Source organism: Arachis duranensis, chromosome 9 (genome assembly GCF_000817695.3).
Source record: "Arachis duranensis cultivar V14167 chromosome 9, aradu.V14167.gnm2.J7QH, whole genome shotgun sequence".
Lineage (NCBI taxonomy): Eukaryota > Viridiplantae > Streptophyta > Magnoliopsida > Fabales > Fabaceae > Arachis > Arachis duranensis.
In genome coordinates this window covers 83,941,562-83,963,830 of record NC_029780.3, presented here as the reverse complement: position 1 = coordinate 83,963,830, position 22,269 = coordinate 83,941,562, and the positions used below count along the sequence as shown (strand labels likewise).

Genomic DNA, 22,269 nt, shown 5'->3' with positions numbered 1-22,269 from the left:
GATTAAGATGCTACATTTTCCAAATCTTAATGTTGCTTCTTTTTTTACAATTTGTATGCCAAAATGAATGGGTTTGTTGCAAAGAAGAGCAAGTTGAGACGCAATGTTAATGGTGATGTCACAATAATCATTGGTCTGCTTCAAGCAGAGATTTAGAGAGATAAAATTCTATGATGACAACAGTCTACGCAAATGTGAGCCAAAATCGAAAACTAGATGTCGATGCTAGGCTAAGATGCGTGTTCATGTCCAAATAGATACTGGGAGATGGATCATAACATATTTTCAAGAAGTTCATAACCACAAGATGCTTCTTGATGAATTGACCTTCATGCTTTCGAGACATAGGAAGATGGAAGCTGTCGCAATCGACCAAAGGAAAACGGTGTTGAAAGTTGGGATAAAGACTCTTTAGATTTATGCATCCTTTGACAACACAACAGGGGGCTTCCAAAATGTTTCATTTTTAAAGAGAGACATGTATAACCAAATAGACAAGTAACGAAGGCTCTTAGACAGGGATGCCATGGCTTACTTACAATTCCTGCAATCAACAGCTAAAGAAAATTCCAGAATGTTTGTTCGATACTTAACTAACAAAGAGGGTCGTTTGGTATATCTGTTTTGGTCTGACAACTGTAGTCAATTGGATTATCATATCTTTAGAGATGTGTTAGCATTTGATGCGACATATTGAAAAAATAAGTATATGTGTCCTCTTGTTGTGTTTTTTGGCGTAAATCATCATAACCAAACCATTATGTTTGCCATGGCTCTTGTCTCAAACGTGAATGAGGATACTTATACCTTGTTATTGAAATAGTTCTTAAAGTGTATGAATGAAAAATCTCCTCAATATGTTATCACGGATGGTCATGGAGCCATGAAGAAGGTAATTAAATCATTGTTTCCTAGTGCTTACCACCGGCTATGCGCATGGCACTTAATTAGCAAAGAAACGTCCAACTTTGGCTACCCAACATTCACGTCCAAGTTTAAATATGCATGCTTTTCGATTATGAGGTATCAGAGTTCCAAGATAGTGGGAGAAGATGGTTTCAAAACTTGGCCTCGAGGATAACCAATGAGTGTGTGACCTTTATGCTAGGAGAAAAATATGGGCAACAACGCACATTCGTGGCCATTTTTTTAGGGGGTTTCAGGATGATATCTAAATGCGAAGGGTTGTATTCAATGCTTGAGAATTTTTTTCACTCGAGGCACAATTTGAGATACTTTTTTTTTATTACAAATGAGGCCGAAGGAGTGCCAATCTGACCTAGTCTCTATGGTAGATGATTTAGTACTACAAAGTCTACCTCATGCACTAGAGAGATCAGCTGTAAATATACTTAAAAGAGAAATATTCCTCCTCTTCAGGCCGATGTTGACAAAAGCATGTGGTTTGAAGGTTTGACTTTGCACACTCACACCAACATGTGATATTTACACCCTTTTACAGTCAGGCAATTCATAGAAGGAGTGGCAGGTATCACACTATCCTAGTTCTTCCATTTTTAAGTGCTTTTGCATGAGGATGGAATTACTCGATATACCTTGTGATAATGTTGTCATAGTACTTGCACATTTATACTTCACCGAAATTTCAAACAGCCTCTTCTTGGCAAGGTGGTCAAAGAATGCTAGGTCAAGAGATGGTGCGTCATACTAGGCGCTATAAAAAAGGGTTGTTGAACCATCCTCCTTGAAAGGAATTAATCGGTGTGGAATTTGTCGGCAGGTGAGTGTATTATACTGTTATTTATTATGGACTTTATTTGGATAAGTATTTATTTGAATATTACCCAATGCAATATGGGCTTCGAAAACACCCAAGACCTGCATGAAAAAACAAACAAAAAATACAAATAAAAAATTTAGCCCATAAAGAGTAAAAACAAACATATATAAGATATTCCAAACTTCACATCTCGACATTTATTATTCACATATTACATCACACGCAGGGGCAGAATAACAATTACCATAAAAGACCAGAACCGTCTTTGTTAGGTTAAAAATTTATCCCGCAATGCATAGAACTTTACACACGTCCGCTAATAGTGGACAACAAACCACTCCGTACAAGCTTCATGAGAAGACTAATTTACTAGACTTTAGCTCTTGTTTCGTGTCTATCACTTTAGACAGTTGTATTCCATTTCATAAATGAAATATATCTATTAACTTAAAAAAAAAACATAAATTGCATTTGCATATAACAAAAGTAAAAAAATAAAAAATAAAAAACATAAATTACATTTGTTCCGATACCATAACAGTATAATTATCCCATGCATACTCAGTTTAACGAGATTTAAATCCTCTAAATTTTAAATTTTACTTTAAAGAAAAAAGTGTGATCTCTTATCATTTCTTTCATAAGTAAGACCAAGAGAAAATATGAGAGAGAAATCATTTAAGAGTAAAAAATTACCTTTTACCCCTCTAAAATAAAAATCTAAACTTTAGAAGATTCAAATTCATTTTAACGTATATCACTAAAATGTTTTTCATATTTAAATTAATCATCCCAATTTTGATTGATTTTCTTATTTATTGGATGTTGCACGAATTGTGATGCATTGTTAAATTAAAAAGTCTTGCAAATAACCAGATTTTAGTAATTTTGACTAATAATTAACTAGTATAAATTTTAAATTGTCTTTAATAAATAAATTTATTAATTTATATTTATAAATTCTGATAAATATCAATATAAATAGTGTTGATTTATGTAGATAAATTATGTATTTTATGTGTGCAAAATTTTTACAAATATTAAATATAGTTATAAATTATCACTGAAAAAAATATTAATTCAAAATAATAATATTTGTGGATAATAAACGTTGTTATTAAATATTAATAATTTTTAAAGAACTAGTAAAAATAAATAGAATTGGAACAATAATAAAATATTCAAATGTAGTGTTAATAAGAATCTTATTTTAAAATTATTATTTTAAAATATTATTAAAAACTACAATTTAATTTTCAATATATTTATTAAAATAAAATTTAAATTTTTACTAATAATAATAATAATTTTTAGGGCCCTGCTACACATACATGCAAATAACACATACAATCCTTACAAGTTGGCCCAACCCAGGTTTAATCCACGTGCACTCCCTCCCTTTAAATGGAGCGTCAATTTCACGCGCGTCACTCAAACGATTACGCTTTGAAAAAATCGCTCGTTATGGCTCACTCTTCCTCTTCTCCTTCAAAGATAACACAAATCCTCAAGTTTCGAGCAACATTCCAAACTGAAGAGACATTCGAACTCGTCGCGAATAATAGCATAAACCATCAAGAAAAAATTATTCAAGGTGCGTTATTGTTTTACTCATCTTGTACATTTTCCACATTTCTGTTTCTGATTTCGAAATCGAAGAACTAGGTTTTTCTGTTCTTCTATGTTCTTCTAGGTTTTACTGATCTTCTTGTTCTAAATCTCATATCACTGTTTTTACTGTTCTTCTTATTCTAGGTTTTACTCTTCTGGTAAGTTTCTCTAGGTTTTACTGTTCTTCAAAGTGGTTCTAGGTTTTACTGTTCTTCTTATTCTAGTTCTTCTCGTAACTGATTTTTCGCTGTATATTGCTTAATTTATTGGGTGTATATGGAGTAATTTGTATGGGAGTATATGGTTGATTGTTGGGTGTATATGGCGTAATGTGTTGGGTGTATATGGTTGATTGTTGGGTGTATACGGCGTAATTTGTTGGGTGTATATGGTTGATTGTTGGGTGTATATGGCGTAATGTGTTGGGTGTATATGGTTGATTGTTGGGTGTATACGGCGTAATTTGTTGGGTGTATATTCCTGAACCCATATCATGTAATATAATCAACTGTTGCAACTGTTCTAATATTGCTTGTCCTTGAGTGTATATTGCTTGACATTGTAATATTGCTAGAGCTTGTATATTTATCCATGTTTCAGTGAATTGAACATAATTTTGAACTGATCTAATTAAATACTTATGAAATCGGTTTGGGTGTATGTGCCTCATCTAAATTTTTACCGTTCATCTTGCTCTAGTTTTTACTGTTTTTCTTGTTCTAGTTCTTCTTCTAATTGATTTTTGTGTGTATATTGAGTAATTTGTCGGGTGTATATGGCGTAATGTGTTGGGTGTATATGGTTGATTGTTGGGTGTATATGGCGTAATTTGTTAGGTGTATATTTCTGAACTCATATAATTTAATATAGTCAACTGTTGCAAATGTTCTAATACTGCTTGTTCTTGGGTGTATATTGCTTGACATTGTAATATTGCTTGAGCTTGTATATTTATCGTTGTTTGAGTCAATTGAACATCATTTTGAACTGATCTTATTAAATACTTATAAAATCGGTTTGCGTGTATGTGGTTGATCTATGGGTGTATCTGACTGATATCTATGGGTGTATTTTTCATTGCAGTAAAATTGGAAGGCAAAAACTAAGCTGGAAAAAATGTAAGAACAAATATATGTTTTCGATCAAATCAGTTTTTCATAATAGAAATATATCTAACTCTAATTTTGCTTTGTTTACAGCAAATCAAGGACCTAAAGTGTGCAACCCATCTGTTGAGTGAGAAATTCAGAAATATGAGCGAGGAGAAGTGATGCAATAAGACTGTCCAGGCCATCCTCATTGTTATTAAGTCCATTTTGTCAGATAGATTCTAATGATATTGTCACTGATTAATGTAACTGTTATATACTCTTGTAAGAAATTGAACACATGGTGTAAATATATTTGATCCAATTATAAGTAATTTTTTTTCATAATTAAACTCTCTCTGGTGTATTCAAAATGTCTGATTTACAGGTACTATAATATGAAGGAAAACATCAAACCAAATATACACCCATAACTTGGCATTTTACACTCAAAGAATGTTGATTATACACCCAAAACCCTAAACCCTAAAAATTAAACCCTAAACCCTAAAACCTAAAACCTAAAACTATAAAACCATAAACCTTTAAATCCTAAAACCCTAAAACGCTAAACGCTAAACCCTAAACCCTAAACCACCCAATCTACTATACCTAAATCATTGAATTTTAGGGTTTAGGGTAATTATCGTATTGTTTGACGATTTGAATAAGCGAGCTGTTCCGGGTAATAAACTTGTTAAAAAATGAATGCATGCTCTCGCTCCTTTGTGTGCTTCTCATCCCTGCCCAGAAGTGGTGATCCAGATAGATTGAAACCCATATATGACGGTCTGCATAGAGATTTACATAATACACCCAAACACAGATTATAAATATACCCGATAAAAATTAAATTTACACATCTGCTGCAGATTTTAACCCAACACTACCTGAAAGCCACTTGTTGTCCACAAGACCAAAATTTAGCAGAAAATCATTCCAATTCCTATCAAATGAATCTTTGCTATGAGAGTTCCATTTTTCCTCTCTGCTACATGTAATCAATTGATTCTTAATCTCGTTTTCCTTCCTATTTGTGCTCTGAACTCTTGTAGAAAAACCTGCAGCCTTGGCGTAGTTCCTATAAAATTTTCCAGCATCTTCAAGGGTGGTAAAGGTCATTCCAACATTCAGAACAAACTGGCCATCAACAACAGAGAGAGGCTGCAGAATACACCATGTCAAAAATTATAAATACACGCAATTATTGCTAATACAATACACCCGAACGGCACCAACTCAACTAAAATGAAAATAAAAGGCATAAGCTGTAAATACACAAGTTGCAGAATACACCATGAGAAAAACTAAAAACACACCCAATCATGTCTGATATAATACACCCGAACGACAACAACTCAGCTAAAATAACAGAAAAAGCCATAAACTGTAAATACACCCACACTCCTGAAAAAATACACCCAAAAAAATTTTGATCTACACCCGAGCATCTGCTATAAATTCCAGATAATCAATCAAAACTAATACATTACATTCAATCCACATATTTATGTTCACGGGGAAGTTTCACAGTCAATGTTTACGAATTATTCAGCTACACAATGCTATACAAATTACCGCAACAAAATTCAGAGTAATCGTATGTAAATTAAATGTTAGGAACTTCGTTAGATTCAAATTTATAATCCACTTCGCCCTGATTCAACTGATAATATGAGGTTGAATCATCCATTATCTTCAAAACGAGTTCAAACTTTGATTTTAGAAACCAAAAAATCGAAGAAAAAAAAAGGAAACTGGAGTTATAGAGAGAAGAACTAACGTCAATAACGAAGAACAAACCAATGAGAAAGGAGAGAAAAAGAACGATCGAAAAATCAGGGAAAAACACGCAAGAAGAAGTACAATGAAATTCGAAAAGAAGGAAAACAAAGAAGAAAACAAATCTTTTAAATTTAGTATTTATATAGCGCGTGTAAGTAACGTAAGAATTGTAGTGCATTTTGGTGGATTAGACATTAATAAACTTGTAATAATTACAAGCCCTAATCGTCTGTATACTAAAGTTTTCCTAATCTTTAACACCTAATAAGAAAAAACTGTCTTAACGTGCGAGTCAAAAAGCTTGGTCTAATTTGCATGATCTCTCAAGGCGGTAAACTCGCTTAACGCCTAAGATTTCGATTCCACGTTCCCTCTCTTTCATTTTCCCAAACACGCACTACTTTCTCGCTAATTCCCGTAAAGAGAAAAAAAAAAATTCAAAATTCCCATTTCTCCCTTCTCTCTTCTCTCTCACCCATTCCACAACATTAAATCTATTTTATTACATTTCCTTACATATACAATTCGGAAAAATTTTGATCACAGATAAATCCAACGGCCCCCATCAAATCTAATCTTTCAGACGCAAAAAAATCACACACAAACAATACATCACGGACTAACTAAACAAAAAAACGATCGTTCCCTCCTCTTTTACCCTTTCTCTCTCTTTCTCTAACTCTTTCCTTTGTTGATTTTCATTTTCTCCACCACTCTCTGCCGTCCATTTTTTTCACCACCACATCCAGATCTACAATATTTTGGCCTTTCTCCGACGAGATCTCGCCCCACGCGCCGCACACACTGGACCACGCGCCAGCCACCGTCTCTTCCTCCTCGATCATGGTCGTTAGTGGAGGGAAGCCTCTGAAGCGCATGAAGAGGAGAGTCACGGCTGATTTCTACGACTTTCTCTCGTTCCCCTCCCCATCACTCGCCGCCCACGAGGGCTTCGCCGGCGCTCCCTTCAGATCTGCCGTCCGATCCTTCCTTACGAAGCACGCGCTTCTCCCGCCGCCTTCCGCGCTCTTCCCTCACCTGCTGACATGGCAGATCCTCTTCCGTGTTGGCGACGTCGCAGGCGAAGGGGGTGCGGAGTCCGGCGGTGCGGCGGCGGTGTGCCTCGACATCGTGGAGGAGGACGTTGCCAGATCCAGATCTGTGTACTGCGACCAGTGCCGAGTTTTCGGTGAGTTGACTCGCCAGTTAACCGACTCGGTTCGGTTTCCTTTTTTGAGTCGCTTTGGTTTCATCGTTGTTTTTGTTTATTTTTACCGGTTTTTCTCCGGTTGCCGGTTTCAGATCACACCTATTATGCCCAGTAGTGACCTCTGTATCTTGTAGGAGGAAAACTGCAACTTTATAAAAATAAAATAAAAATGAATAAAAAAGAGAACCTGGTTAGTTAGCCTGAAGTTATCATGATGTTCCGCGATATGAAATTTTGATATCAATTATACTCTTAATCATAATAAAAAACCATCATAAGCATAACAGTAACATGGATAGGGTCACAGGGTTATCTAATGAGAAGGGGATAATCATATTCAGTTATTAAATCATTAGAATGAGAATGACAGATAATTAATCCGGTAAAACGGAGAGTAGCTTCAATTTGTGGCGGATGGAATAACGATAAATTGCAGATATATTCGAGGTGCTAAGAGAAAAAGAAATTGCAAGTACCCCGGGGGGTATTGGGTGGGAATGGGGCCCATCTTGGTTGGGTAGGTCATAGGTGATTTGGTGGGAGGGTGAAGAGGTGCCACGTATTTTATTGTTTCTGGTTTAAATGAGGACTTTTTTAGTTTTTTTGGTCTTGTTGCGACATTTCAGTGGATTTTGTTTGTGCTGTCGTTGTTGCGTAACAGCTTTCATTATTATTATTATTATTATTATTATTATTATTATTATTATTATTATTATTATTATGTTGTGGTCCAAGTCCATCTTTGTTTTTTTCTGCTCTTTTGTTCAGTGGATAATTGGGCTTTGTTATCAAACTCATGTGCCACGCAACGCATCCAATCAAGTATTTTGGAAGCACGTTGTTCTTTCTTTGACTACGATGGTGGTCTTTGTATTTATTTATTTATTTTATTAATAAATATTAATTAGATTTTGCCTTACACTTTCATGAATAATATTATATACTATTAATTATTACTTTGACATAATTAACATCAAATTGAACTATTTTTTGGTAATTTACCAATATGATTGGATAACAATATATGTAACAATAAAGAATTGAACAAGTTTGATAGCCGAATTTTTGTGATGGAAGTTTGAAAAACACATGTTTGATGTTTAGGTTGGAGCGGCCATCCAGTGTGCGGGAAACGTTACCATTTTATAATCAAAGCTGATGGAAGCTCCATTGGTGGGTACCATAAACCATGTATGTGCTGTGGAGATATCCTGCACTTGTCAGAATCCAAGTGAGTAATCCCTTCCACGTAATAAGTTTCATTTCCCCCTAATTTTTTCCCCTTCTAGTGTGTTTCATGGAAATATTGTCATGTGAACTTTGTTTCTCTGTTCAACTACCTGTCGGAGGGATAAATACCTTAGAATCAGATGAGTTAGTGGAATGAGGCAGTGCTATATATGAATTGTGAATTTCTCGGTTTAACCGTGCCATGCCAAACCATGTTTCTGGATTTTAAAATATAGTGCAGGGAGAGAATGTTCGATACATCATGTGAACAGTTTCAGGGGATAAAACCCTCCAAACTCATATGAATGGCTCTGGCTTAGTAATGCATTCTGTTGTGACGTTTTGCCTTTTTTTTTTTTTAATAATTCATCTTCAGGTGTAAGTCGTGCAACCATGCGACTACCACTGATGATGTGGAGGACTGGGTGTACCACCAGTTAGAGAATACGACACATCTCTTACATGGTGTAGTCCATGCCAATGGTTATGGGCACCTTCTACGGGTTAATGGCAGAGAAGGTGGATCTAGATATCTTTCTGGTTGCCATATCATGGACTTTTGGGATCGCCTATGCAAGACACTTGGAGTCAGGTTACGATTCTTAATTCTGATTAGTGTTTAGCACTTGCTTATTTTATTTGACGAAAGTTGGGTCCTGGAATACTTACAATTTCTGTTTTCTACTAGTCTCGCCCGTGAAACTTCTTTCATTGACATGGCATCGAGAGAAAAATGATAAAGAAGTAATGATTGTTTAAATTAGACTTGATGCTACATAAGAAACACCGATTTTAATATTACCACGTTATCTTGCACTCTTTTGGGCATCTAGAAATAGCTTATCCTTCGTGAAAGTTGGCATGGGTGAATAGTATACCTTTGTCATGTGTAAAAGTATTTGCATGCATATATCTTTGTGTTACATATAAGTGTTTATATGGATATAGCTGAGTGTTTAACCCTGAAGTTTCTTTTCTACATGAACAGAAAAGTTAGCGTGATGGATGTTTCAAAGAAATATGGGTTAGAGTACCGCCTACTCCATACAATCATGAAGGGACATCCCTGGTATGGTGACTGGGGTTATCAATTCGGTTCTGGTAGCTATTGTCTCACGCATGAAGCATACAAGACTGCGGTTGACAGCCTATCCAATTTGCCCTTGTCTACCTACCTGTGCCAAGGACAAAATTCTTCCCTCCCTCGTGTTCAGGGCATGATTTCATACTTTCAATCTTTGTCAGACCATGAGCTTGTAAATGTAAGGGACCTCTTTTGTTTTTTGATGGGTTTGATTCATGATGCTCGCAACACTGCAACAAAGGTTGATGACGTGGCCTGCAAGAAGCGCCGTGTTAACGATTCTGGACTGTTATGGTATTGGGAGAAGAAGGATATTGAACGTGTGGAGGAAGCCATGCTGAAGGTGTTGCGTGCAGTGTCTGGGTCCAATTGGGTGAGCTCTCGAGCTCTTAGGGGTGCAGTCTGCAAGTTGGCCTCTACAGAGCTTCTTGATTATTGCCTTGGAGGACTGGGAGGAAAAGTGGTCTATGGTGGAATGGTTGTTAATGCCCGATGCAACCCTCAAACTGGAACGTTTGAATACAGGTTAGGCTTCTATATGATTTTCATAGGGGTATTTACAATTCTGTGTTTTCTAATTTTGCTGCTTAGAAGGCCATACACATAAGCTTAGAAAGTCATTTTCAATAAATTTAAACCACTATTAATTTATTATTGATTATTATTGATGCTTAGCCTTGAAATACTGATGTTTTTCTCAAAATATAGATTGTATTGATTAGATATACTTGGATGATTCTCTCTTGGTTTCTCTTGGTCCTTTGCATCGTATTGTTTTTTGTCTGATTTGAATTGGTTCTGATACCTATGTATGTGCTTCTTTTTGCTAGACTTGAGGCTGCAAATGGCTCCTCCTTTGGAATTATTGCAAACAACTCTTCTGGTTCAAAGTATCCATCCAAAGAGAATCTCCTACAGTGTTTGAGATATTTATATGAGGCTTTGCTTCACCCTCAGATGATGGTAAATTATGCCCCCGAAGGGACAAGGGTTCTTGCAATGAGTTCAGCTCAGAAGCTTCTTGATTGCAAGCAGTTTGTGAAAGACTACACTCCTGGGATGCCCCCAATGTCAGACCTGCAGAAAATACGAATATCATGTCAGGTTGAACTGGTGGATGAAGCTGAAGATCCTGCAGCCAAAACTCCACCGGAACTGATTGTGCTGCCTGCAGATGCCACTGTCTCTGATGTTAAGATCGAAGCAGCAAATGCTTTCCAAGATGTATATCTGATGTTCAGAAGATTTCAAGTTGATGAGCTACTTGGCTATAGCGGTGTTGAAGATCCCACCCAGGTCAAGCACTTATTAGGATCAGAAGAACCCGCCACGGTTTGTGTCCGTGGAAGATGCATGGCGAAGAATGGACTGAGCAAGTTCCGAATGGAACGAGGACTCGAGAGGTGGACCGTAGATTGCAATTGTGGGGCTAAGGATGATGATGGGGAGAGAATGCTAGCTTGTGACGTATGTGGAGTGTGGCGGCATACTAGGTGTTCTAACATCCGCGACATTGATCCTGTTCCAGCGCGATTCGTTTGCCCAAAATGTCAAAACTCTGACCAAAAGCCCAAGTCTACTGGGCACTGCAAAGAGGTGACAGTGACCAACGTTAGTGCTAGTGGTAGCTGCTTTGGAAATGGCTTGCCAATGCCTTCTGATGTTCGTTAAGATCAATAGATGTGTACAAAAGCAAACTTTGTTTCTGTTTTGTGTTTTTTGGGCCTGGGCCTGAAAGAACATGTACATAACACAGATTAGGTGTTAAAGTTAGGGATGGCGAGACCAAAAAAGAAAACTTAGGGATGGCATCAGGTAACAGAGCATGTCTTGTTGGTATTTCAAGTTCTACCCTCTGTTTTTTTGTATATATGATGACTGACATAAACTTGTGTGTAGCAAGAAAAATATTAAAAAAAACCCGCTAGAATTTAACTTCTAAGATTAAGGCCTTCGGACTGTGGTTGGTACTAGCTTGCATCTGTGGGGTCTGAGATGGTTTTGTATAGCAGCCAACCCTGACTAAATTGAATTATTTGGTGGTAAGATAAGTTTCAACAATTTTGTAAAGGTCTTGCTACACCTTGAGAAAAGGTTTGAAAGGTATTAGGCCTGAGATTGAAGGGGACGGATTCGGTACGCCACTATCATAGCGCACTGAAATGTCAAAAACCTGTTTGGCGCCAGGGAAGGCTAGAATAAAAATGCATGCTTTTGTTGGGTCTTTTCCATAATTTCGTACAAAATAGAGGGGTCATTTTTTCGTTTTTTAAAATGAATACATTTAACTTAATTGTTAGAATTAGTCACAATCGCACCCTCTTCCTCCCTTTCTCCTCCGTCGTAATCGTACCGTCCCTTCTATCTCTACCACTGAGAACGATTGAAACCTCCATACTCAGCTAACTTCTTCTCCCCCACTCAGTGTAAACGATTCTGTTTAGGCGAATCCAAGCACACAAACAGCCTCACTTCTGACGACGACGGTACCTGATCTGCATTGTCGGTTGTTTTTGGCAGTTGATGGCTTCGCCGTCTCTATCAATGGAAAGAAGGTACCCGTTCTATTATCACCCTTCACTTGATTTGCAAATATCCCCCTTTGTTTCGTCATAAGTCTGCAATTTTCATTGAAGGAAATCCCCCAATTTTGCGTGTTTTGCTAAATTACCGCATTGTTGTTGTTTGGCACAGGGTTGCCGGGGATGAAGATACCACTGGGAGCGTGCGTGTCGCCGAGGAAGCAGAAATGTGCGACGGAGCAGACCATGGAGTTGGATCGGTTGAGGGCGATGGCTTTGCAGGGATGGAGTCGGACGAGTACGATTTACAGGAAGATGAAACAGAACACGACCATCATGTAGAGGCCGATGTTGACAATTGGGATGCGGTTGAATTGGAAGACAATTTGTACGGTGTCAGAGGAATGTCTAACAATTATGCGGATGATGACTTGTACGCTGTTAATTCCGGCGAATCGATAGGTTCGATTGACTTTTTGAACTTGAGCTAGGAGGAGGTTCTCCGCTTTAATTTCGCAGATGTTGACATTGCATTTGAGTTCTACCAGCAATATGCAAAGCACCATGGCTTCAGCGCGAGACGTTCTAGACGTGAAAAACGTGGCGAAGTAAGGATACGGCAGGAGTTCGTGTGCCACCGACAAGGGTACCGATACCCGAAGTTCTACTCAATGCCTAACCGGCAAAAGAGGCCGAGGGCCGAGACACAGTGTGGATGCCCTGCAAGGATGCTACTTCGCATGGACGATGAATTAGGACGTTGGCACGTTGCGTACTTTTCAGATACGCATAACCACCATGGTACACGAAATTGTGATAACACTTTTCACAACTCCGCACAACTAACCAGCAAGTGCACTGGGTCGTCCAAGTAATACCTTACGTGAGTAAGGGTCGATCCCATGGAGATTGTTGGCTTGAAGCAAGCTATGGTCATCTTGTAAATCTCAGTTAGGCAGATTCAAATGGTTTTGAGGTTTTAATAATTAAAAGTGAAATAAAACATAAAATAGGATAGAGATACTTATGCAATTCATTGGTGGGAATTTCAGATAAGCGTATGGAGATGCTTTGTTCCCTCTGAGTCTTTGCTTTCCTATTGTCCTCATCCAATCTTGCGTACTCCTTCCATGGCAAGCTGTATGCTGGTGGATCACCGTTGTCAATGGCTACCATCCGTCCTCTCAGTGAAAACATATCTGCTATGGTTTCCCGCATGGCTAATCACCTGTCAGTTCTCAATCGTGTCGGAATAAGATCCATTGATCCTTTTGCACACTGTCACTGCGCCCAACACTCATGAGTTTGAAGCTCGTCATAGTCATCCCATCCCAGATCCTACTCGGAATACCACATACAAGGTTTAGACTTTCCGGATTTCATGAATGCTGCCAATTGATTCTAGCTTATACCACGAAGACTTTGATCTCACGGAATAGAAGGCTCTATTGTCAGGAGAGGCAACCATGCGTCGTGAACTAGGAGGCCAAGAGATACACACTCAAGCTCTTGCAGATAGAACGGAGGTGGTTGTCAGACACGCGTTCATAAGGGATGATGATGATGAGTGTCACAGATCATCACATCCATCAGGTTGAAGTACGAGTGAATATCTTAGAATAGGAATAAGCGTGAATTGAAATGAAAAACAACAGTACTTTGCATTAATTCATGAGGAACAGCAGAGCTCCACACCTTAATCTATGAGGTGTAGAAACTCCACCGTTGAAAATACAAAAGTGATGAAAGTCCAGACATGGCCGAATGGCCAGCCCCCAAAACATGATCAAGAGATCAAAAGTGATCCAAAGATAGTCTCAAAAATGATCTAAAGATATGAATACAATAGTAAAAAGTGTTATTTATACTAAACTAGTAAACTAGGTTTACAGAAAATGAGTAATTAAGTGTAGATAGTACAGAAATCTACTTCCGGGGCCCACTTGGTGTGTTTGGACTGAGCATTGAAGCTTTCACGTGCATAAGCTCTTCTTGGAGTTTAAACGCCAGTTTTGGTGCTAGTTTGGGCGTTTAACTCATCTAGCTTTGGTGCTAGTTCTGGCGTTTTACGCAAGAAAAGGGTCTCTGGTGGGCGTTTGGACGCCAATTTGGGCCATCAAATCTCGAGCAAAGTATGGACTATTATACATTGCTGGAAAGCTAAAGATGTCTACTTTCCAACGCAATTGAGAGCGCGCTAATTGAGCTTTTGTAGCTCTAGAAAATCCACTTCGAGTGCAGGAAAGTCAGAATCCAAAAGCATCTTCAGTCCTTTCTCAGCCTCTGAATCAGATTTTTGCTCAGGCCCCTCAATTTCAGCCAGAAAATATCTGAAATCACAGAAAAATACACAAACTCATAGTAAAGTCCAGAAATGTGATTTTTGCATAAAAACTAATAAAAATATACTAAAAAGTAACTAAAACATATAAAAACTATGTAAAAACAATGCCAAAAAGCGTATAAATTATCCGCTCATCACAACACCAAACTTAAATTGTTGCTTGTCCCCAAGCAACTGAAAACAAAATAGGATAAAAAGAAGAGAATATACAATAAATCCCAAAATATCAATGAAACTTAGTCCCAATTAGATGAGCGGGGATGGTAGCTTTTTGCCTCTGAACAGTTTTGGCATCTCACTTTATCCTTTGAAGTCCAGAATGATTGGCATCCATTAGGAACTCAGAATTTAGATAGTGTTATTGATTCTCCTAGTTCATTATGTTGATTCTTGAACACAGCTACTTTATGAGTCTTGGCCATGACCCTAAGCATCTTGTTTTCCAGTATTACCATCGGATACAAAAATGCCACAAACACATAACTGGGTGAATCTTTTTAGATTGTGACTCAGCTTTGCTAGAGTCCCCAGTTAGAGGTGTCCAGAGTTCTTAAGCACACTCTTTTGCTTTGGATCACGACTTTAATCACTCAGTCTCAAGCTTTTCACTTGGACCTTCATGACACAAGCACATGGTTACGGACAACTTGATTTAGCCGCTTAAGCCATGATTTTATTCCTTTGGGCCCTCCTATCTACTAATGCTCAAAGCCTTGGATCCTCTTTACCCTTGCCTTTTGGTTTAAAGGTCTATTTTCTTTTTCTGCTTGCTTTCTTTTTTTTGCAAGCTTATGTTTTTCATTACTTTTTCTTGCTTCAAGAATCAATTTTATGATTTTTCAGATTATCAATAACATTTCTCTTTGTTCATCATTCTTTCAAGAGCTAACAATTTTAACATTCATAAACTTCACTATAAAAAATATGCACTGTTCAAGCATTCATTCAGAAAATAAAAAGTATTGCCACCACATCAAAATAATTAGACTAATTTCAAGATAAAAGTCAAAATCCATGTACTTCTTGTTCTTTTGTAATTAGGAACATTTTTCATTTAAGAAAGGTGAAGGATTTATGGGACATTCATAGCTTCAAGGCATAGACACTAGACACTAATGATCATGTAATAAAGACACAGCAGACAAACATAAAGCATAAAAATCGAAAAATAGAAAAACAAATAACAAGGAAATTAAAGAACGGGTCCACCTTAGTGATGACGGCTAGTTCTCCTTCTTGAAGATCCTATGGAGTGCTTGATCTCCTCAATGTCTCTTCCTTGCCTTTGTTGTTCTTCCCTCATGGCTCTTTGGTCTTCTCTAATTTCATGGAGGATGATGGAATGCTCTATGTGCTCCGTCCTTAGTTCCTCCATATTGGAACTCAAATATCCTAGAGAAGTCTTGAGTTGTTCCCAATAGTTGTGTGGAGGAAAATGTATCCCTTGAGGTATCTCAGGGATTTCTTGATGAGGGACTTCCTCATGCGTTTGTTGAGGTCCATGAGTGGGCTCTCTTGTTTGCTCCATCCTCTTTTTAGTGATGGGCTTGTCCTCTTCAATGAGGATGTCTTCCTCTATGACAATTCCATCTAAACTGCATAGGTGACAAATGAGATGAGAAAAGGCTAACCTTGCCAAAGTTGAGGGCTTGTCAGCCACTTTGTACAGTTCTAGAGGTATGATCTCATAAACTTCCACTTCCTCTCCAATCATGATGCTATGGATCATGATAGCCCATCCACAGTTACTTCGGATCGGTTGCTAGTAGGAATGATATAGCGTTGGATGAACTCCAACCATCCTCTAGCCATAGGCTTAAGGTCAAGCCTTCTTAGTTGAAACGGCTTGCCTTTGGAGTCTCTCTTCCATTGGGCTCCTTCTATACAGATGTCCATGAGGACTTGGTCCAACCTTTGATCAAAGTTGAACCTTCTTGTGAAAGGATGAAGATCTCCTTGCATCATTGGCAAATTGAATGCCAACCTCACATTTTTCGGACTGAAATCTAATTATTTCTCCCAAACCATTGTGAGCTAATTCTTTGGGTTCGGGTTCATACTTTGATCATGGTTCTTGGTGATCCATGCATTGGCATAGAACTCTTGAACCATTAAGATTCTGACTTGTTGAATGGGATTGGTAAGAACTTCCCATCATCTTCTCCTAATCTCATGTTGGATCTCCGGATATTCGCTCCTTTTGAGCTTGAAGGGGACCTCGGGGATCACCTTCTTCTTGGCCACAACTTCATAGAAGTGGTTTTGATGGACCTTTGAGATGAATCTTTCTATCTCCCATGACTCGGAGGTAGAAGCAATTACCTTCCCTTTCCTCTTTCTTGAGGTTTCTCCAGCCTTAGGTGCCATTAATGGTTATGGAAAATTAAAAAGCAAGGCTTTTTCCACACCAAACTTAAGAGGTTTGCTCGTCCTCAAGCAAAAGAAGAAAGAAGAGAGTAGAAGAAGAAGAAAAGTGGGAGATGGAGGCTTGAGAGGGTTCGGCCAAGGGGGTTTTGAGTGTATGTGATGTGTGAAAATGAAGGAGTAAGGAGGGGTATTTATAGGGTAAGAGAGGGAGTTGGTTCGTGTGAGAAGGGGTGGGTTTGGGAGGAAAATGGTTTGAATTTGAGTGGGTGGGGTGGTGCGGTATTTTACAACCCACACTACTAACCGGCAAGTGCACCGGGTCGTACCAAGTAATACCTTACATGAGTAAGGGTCGATCCCACGAGGATTGATGGATCAAGCAACAATAGCGTTTGATAGGATTAGTTAGGCAAGCAGAAAATGGTTTTGAGATGTTCAAAAGGTTTAAATTCGAACTAAGAATATAAAAAGGATAGACAAATAAATAAGTTGGGAATAAAATATGGAGAAAACTGTTAAGACTTCAGAGTTATCTATTTTTCCGGATTAACCTTTCTTACTAACTATTTTAATCATGTAGGATTTAATTTATGGCAAACTATATGTGACTAGACCCTAATTCCTTAGACCTTTCTAGTCTCCTCTAAAATTCATTAACTGCCAATTCTTTGGTCAATTAATTCCAATTAGAAGCTACATGATCAAATTCCAGTTTATATGCCACAAAAACTCTAATTATCCCAAAATAGAAGGATTATATGTCACGTATCCCATTAAATCCAGATAATTAAAATTTAGGAGAAATTATTTTCAAGCTGTTGTTCAAGTAAAGAGCTTTTCCAAGTTTTACAAGAACTCAAATAGAAAGAGGATCATACTTCCGTTCCACCCAAATTCATAAAATAAAGAGTGAAAACAATTCTTAAATAAAAATCCAAAACATAAACTAAAATAGAAAAAGCAATAAAATCAATCCATACAAAATAGACAGAGCTCCTAACCTTAACAATGGAGGATTAGTTGCTGATAGAATGTGAGATGTAAATTTGTATAGAATTTTCTAATGGAATCCCCCTAATGTAATCTAATAGAAGAGAAGTCTCCCATTTTTATAACTAATCCTAATTAATTTAAAATCTAATATTTTAAATTAAGATAATATCTTTTCCTATTTTAAAATCAAATTTGAATTTAAATCAGAATTGACTAACTACTCCGCGTCTTGTAACGTGGGGACCACTTAGCTTCACTGGATCCGCGCCTAACTTGGGTGCTAAAATGGGGCCCAGAAATCACCCCCAACGGTTTTTGCGTTTTCTGCACGTGGCGCATGTCACACGTACGCGTCGCTGGTCTTCTCTGTGAGTCACACGGACGCGTCGGTCACACACACGCGTCGCTGTGCAATTCTTCAAATCACGCGTACACGTCAATCACGCGCACGCGTCGCCATGGATACCTCCAAATCACGCGTACGCGTCAGTCACGCATATGCGTCGCTCTTCGCAGCCATCTCCTTTGATTCTTGTGCTGCAGAAAACTCCATCAAATCCAGCCGAATGCTACCTAAAATAAATAAAATTGCATAAAACTCAAAATAGCATCCATAGTGGCTAAAATATATTTAATTCTTAATTAAACTCAACAAATTAGATGCAAATTCACTAGGAAAAGATAGAAAAGATGCTCACGCATCTTGGGGGTAGGTGGGTTGTATGATGGGTTTATGGGAATTAGGGAATGGATGTGAGTGGTGAAGAGAATATAGGAAAGAGGGTAAGATTTGATAGGTGAGTGGTGTTTTGGGTAGAGTGTTATGGAGAAGTGTGAAGAGGAGAGAGAGTGAGGTGGGTAGGTGGGGATCTTGTGGGGTCCACAAATCTTGAGGTGTCAAGAAATTATCATCCCTGCACCTTTCTGGCGTTAAACGCCCTCTATGTGGCATTTATGGCGTTAAACGCCAGTCTGCTGCCCTTTTCTGGCGTTTAAACGCCAGGCTGCCTGCTAGTTCTGGCATTTAAACGCCCAGAATAGTGCCAGGATGGGCGTTTAAATGCCCATTTTTCTATCTTCACAGGCGTTTAAACGCCAGTTTGCCTGCCAGTTCTGGCGTTTAACGCCTAGAATGGTGCCAGGCATATCCTTACTAGCGTTTAAACGCCAGTAAGCTCTTCCTCCAGGGTGTGATATTTTTGATGCTGTTTTTTATTTTTCTTTAATTTTTGCAGTTATTTTTCTGACTCCACATGATCATGATCATAAAGAAAACATAAAATAACATAGATAAATAAAAAATTGGGTTGCCTCCCAATAGGCGCTTCTTTAATGTCAATAGCTTGACAGTGAGCTCTTTTCAGAGCTTCACACAGATGCTTAGAGCATGATTGTGGTCTCTTAACACCAAACTTAGAGTTTGAGTGTAGGGGATCTGCTTGACTCTGTATTGAGGGAAGCTTTTCATGCTTTCTCTCCATGGTTACAGAGGAAGATCCTTGAGCCTTGAACACAAGGTAGTCCTCATTCAGTTGTAGGACTATCTCTCCTCTGTCCACATCAATCACAGCTTTTGCTGTGGCTAGGAAGGGTCTTCCAAGGATGATGGATTCATCTTCATCCTTCCGAGTGTCTAGGATTATGAAGTCAGCAGGGATGTAAAGGCCTTTAACCTTCACTAAAACATCCTCTACAAGTCCGTAAGCCTTTTTCATTGATTTATCTGCCATCTCTAGTGAGATTCTTGTTGCTTGTACCTCAAAGTTCCCTAGTTTCTCCATTACAGAGAGTGGCATGAGGTTGATACCTGACCCTAAGTCACACAGAGCCTTTTCAAAGGTCATGGTGCCTATGGTGAGAGGTAACAAGAACCTTCCGGGATCCTCTTTCTTTTGAGGTAACTTCAGCTGAACCAATGCACTTAGTTTATTGATGAGCAATGGAGGTTCATCTTCCCTAGTCTCATTACCAAATAATTTGGCATTCAGCTTCATGATTGCTCCTAGATATTGAGCAACTTGCTCTTCAGTAACATTTTTGTCCTCTTCAGAAGAAGAATATTCGTCAGAGCTCATGAATGGTAATAGTAGGTTCAGTGGAATCTCTATGGTCTCTAGATGAGCCTCAGATTCCTGTGGTTCCTCAATAGGGGACTCCTTGTAGTCCAGTGGACATCCCATGAGGTCTTCCTTACTATGAATCACATCCTCTTTCTGTTCTATAGGTTCGGCCATTTTGGTTGTATTAATGGCGTTGCACTCTCTTTTTGGATTCTCTTCTGTATTGCTTGGGAGAGTACTAGGAGGAGTTTCAGTAATTCTTTTACTTAGCTGACCCACTTGTGCCTCCAAATTTCTTATGGAGGACCGTGCCTTAGTCATGAAACTGAGGGTGGTCTTAGATAGATCAGAGACTATGTTTGCTAAGCTAGAGAGGCTCTGCTCAGAATTCTCTGTCTGTTGCTGAGAAGATAATGGGAAAGTCTTGCTATTGCCAAACTTGTTTCTCCCACCATTATTGTTATTGAAGTCTTGCTGAGGCTTATGTTGATCCTTCCATGAGAAATTTGGGTGATTCCTCCATGAAGGATTATAGGTGTTTTCATAGGATTCTCCCATGTAATTCACCTCTTCCATTGTAGGATTCTCAGGGTCATAAGCTTCTCCTTCAGAGGAGGTGTCTTTAGCTTACAATCCAGTCAGACTCTGAGAAATCATATTGACTTGCTGAGTCAATATTTTGTTTTGAGCCAATATGGCATTTAGAGTGTCAATCTCAAGAACTCCTTTCTTCTGAGTCACCCCATTATTCACAGGGTTTCTCTCAGAAGTGTACATGAACTGGTTATTTGCAACAATTTTAATGAGTTCCTGGGCTTCTGCTGGCGTTTTCAGATGAAGAGATCCACCAGCAGAGTGGTCCAATGACATCTTGGAAAACTCAGACAGACCATCATAGAATATACATATGATGCTCCATTCTAGAAACATGTCAGAAGGACACCTTTTGGTTAATTACTTGTATCTTTCCCAAGCTTCATAGAGGGATTTACCTTCCTTCTGTCTGAAGGTTTGGACATCCACTCTGAGCTTACTCATCTTTTGAGGTGGAAAGAATTTGGTCAAGAAAGCATTGACCAGCTTGTCCCAAGAGTTCAGGTTTTCTCTAGGTTGTGAGTCCAACCATGTTCTAGCTCTGTCTCTCACAGCAAAGGGAAAAAGCATAAGTCTATAGACCTCAGGATCAACCCCATTGGTCTTAACAGTATCATAGATATGTAAGAATTTAGATAAGAATTGATGAGGATCTTCTGATAGAAGTCCATGAAATTTGCAGTTTTGCTGCATTAGAGAAACTAATTGAGGCTTAAGCTCAAAGTTGTTTGCTCCAATGGTAGGAATTGAGATGCTTCTTTCATAGAAGTTGGAAGTTGGTGCAGCATAGTCACCAAGCATCTTCCTTGCATTATTGTTATTATTTTCGGCTGCCATGTCTTCTTCTTTTTCGAAAATTTCTGTCAGGTCCTCTCCAGAGAGTTGTGCTTTAGCTTCTCTTAGCTTCCTCTTCAGAGTCCTTTCACGTTCAGGATCGGCTTCAATAAGAGTATCCTTATCCTTGTTCCTGCTCATGTGAAAAAGAAGAGAACTGAAAAGAAGAAGAATCCTCTATGTCACAGTATAGAGATTCCTTTTTGTGAGTAGAAGAAAAGAAGAATAGAAGAATGAGTTAGAGTGAAAATAAAGAGAATTCAAACACAGAGAGGGAGAGAGAGTTTGAATTTTAAGAAGGGGGCAGTGTTAGTGAATAAATAAATAAATAAATAAATAAAAAGAGATGAGAGAGAAGAGAAATTCGAAAATATTAGAAGAAATAAAATTAGAGTTTAAAATAATTAGTTAATTAAAAAGGTTTTTGAAAAAGTTGTTAGTAGTTTTCGAAAATTAGAGAGAGAAAAGTAGTTAGGTGGTTCTGAAAAAGATAAGAATTAGTAAACTTTTAAAATCAAACGAAAAGTCAAGTAGTTAATTGAAAAAGATTTAAAATTTTTTTGAAAAGATAAGAAGTTAGAAAAAGATTTTGAAATTAAGTTTTGAAAAAGATATGATTGAAATCTATTTTGAAAAAGATTTAAAAAAGAAATTTAAAAAGATTTGATTTTAAAATTGATGACTTGACTAAAAAGAAATTAAAAGATATGATTCTAGAATTTAAAGATTGAACCTTTCTTAACAAGAAAGAAACAAACTTGAAATTTTTTGAATCAAATCCTTAATTGTTAGCAAGGTTTTCGAAA

At 38.0% G+C, this 22,269-nt stretch overlaps 1 protein-coding gene and 1 non-coding gene across 2 annotated transcripts; both read left to right on the top strand.

The window, feature by feature from the left end:
• Positions 1 to 6,562: 6,562 nt before the first annotated feature.
• Positions 6,563 to 11,588, top strand: LOC107466047 (PHD finger protein At1g33420). The gene is made up of 5 exons (XM_016085028.3): positions 6,563 to 7,414; positions 8,540 to 8,666; positions 9,042 to 9,257; positions 9,654 to 10,274; positions 10,580 to 11,588. Exons 1-5 carry the CDS (start codon positions 7,069 to 7,071, stop codon positions 11,418 to 11,420), a joined length of 2,151 nt encoding a protein of 716 aa, XP_015940514.1. The 5' UTR covers positions 6,563 to 7,068; the 3' UTR covers positions 11,421 to 11,588.
• Positions 11,589 to 20,963: 9,375 nt separating this feature from the next.
• LOC127742080 (small nucleolar RNA R71) lies at positions 20,964 to 21,067 on the top strand. The gene has a single exon (XR_008003268.1). It is a non-coding gene; the product is annotated as a small nucleolar RNA R71 (small nucleolar RNA).
• The last annotated feature ends 1,202 nt before the right edge of the window (positions 21,068 to 22,269 follow it).